Below are 1,477 nucleotides of genomic sequence, written 5' to 3'. Positions count from 1 at the left end.
CATTACAGATGGTTGTGAGCCACCATGTGGTTGCTAGGAATTGAACTCAGGACCTCTGGAAGAACAGTCAGTGCTCTTAACCACTGAGCCATCTCTCCAGCCCTGAAATTGATTCTTTTAGTTCTGTTTGATTCCATTACATCAGCATATGGATGTATAATCATTGACATAAACTATCAGGCTGAGAGTAGTGACTCAACATCTGCTGCTAGGACGCTGAGAGAGGGTGCTTGCAGCAATCTTGAGGCCAGCCTGCCATGCTACATGGGGATCACAAGGTTACTCTAGGATACATAGTAAAATCGTGTTCAAAGTACCAGAAACACTGAGCATGGACGTGCATAGCTGTTAGGACAGTTTTAAAAGGGATATATATTTTTTTTATCCCAACTAGCTCCAAAATAATGAGACAGAGACTACAAAATTTATTCAGTCAGGCTCTATAGCACAATAGCTGAGCCATTTAATCTTCTAAACTAATCTGACTGCTTCCCAACCAAAATCCCTGAGATACTTGGAGTTTAGTATTGATCTGGCTCTCTCTGCTCCGGGTGTGTTCTCCTGGTGGCTCCTGGACCCTTTCCTCATGGCTGCATCCTGACTGGGATGGGAAGTCCAGCCCGAGTCTCTGCTATGCTCAGCCATTGGCTGACAAGCTTTTATTGACAAATCAGAGAATAAGTAGGGAGTGATGTTTACGTAACATTGGGACAGATTATTAGAAATAGCATTACAGTGCCATGTCCAGATTGCAACCAGATATGGGGGAAGAGAAATCAGTATTTGAATAATAAAGGAGAATCTTTACACAATACATAGTAATAATATGCCCACACATATCTATAATCCAAGTCAGTGGAACTAGATGCAAGGATCAGGGTTCAAGACCAGCTTTGTCTACATATTGAGTTTAGCTCAGCCTAGGTTATGTATGACACTATCTCAAAACCAAACCAAACCAAAAAACCTATCAGGCTGGCTGGGTATGTAGCTCAGTTTTGGGATGTTGCTTAGCATGTACAAGGCTCTTGTTCCGAACCCTAGCAACACACACACACATATACACACATACACATTAACAAACTCTGAGATTGAAACAAACAAAAACCCCAAAACACTAGAAGCTAACCTTTCTTTCTTTGTGTGACTAATTACATGGGATTTAGGAGATACTAAAGGCCATTCAGGATGTGACCATAAAGCGAGAAGAAACCAAGAAGAAGATAGAGAAAGAAAAGAAGGAGTTCTTACAGAAGGAACAGGACCTGAAAGCTGAAATCGAGAAGCTCTGTGAGAAGGGCAGAAGGTAAGTGCTTTGGCTGCACATCCAATCCTGTGAGCGTGCGTGTGTGTTTCGGCTGCACATTCAATCCTGTGAGCGTGCATGTTTAAGTGTTTTGGCTGCGCATACAATCCTGTGGGCGTGCATGTGGGTTTGTGTGGCAGGGCCAGTTCCATTGCTTTTTTTTTTTTTTTT

General features: G+C 42.5%; 1 protein-coding gene across 9 annotated transcripts in view; it reads left to right on the top strand.

Moving 5' to 3' along the window:
- Nucleotides 1–1,477, top strand: part of Rnf214 (ring finger protein 214) — a 43,069-nt gene that overhangs the window by 14,333 nt on the left and 27,259 nt on the right. For all 9 annotated transcript variants that reach the window (XM_021207016.2, XM_021207017.2, XM_021207020.2 and 6 more), the window contains one exon: nt 1,167–1,306. In XM_021207016.2, coding sequence (XP_021062675.1) covers nt 1,167–1,306 — 140 coding nt within the window. The remainder of the gene's footprint in view (nt 1–1,166; nt 1,307–1,477) is intronic.

The sequence above is a fragment of the Mus pahari genome, chromosome 10 (genome assembly GCF_900095145.1).
Source record: "Mus pahari chromosome 10, PAHARI_EIJ_v1.1, whole genome shotgun sequence".
Taxonomy (NCBI): domain Eukaryota; kingdom Metazoa; phylum Chordata; class Mammalia; order Rodentia; family Muridae; genus Mus; species Mus pahari.
This window is presented reverse-complemented; position numbering and strand designations above follow the sequence as displayed.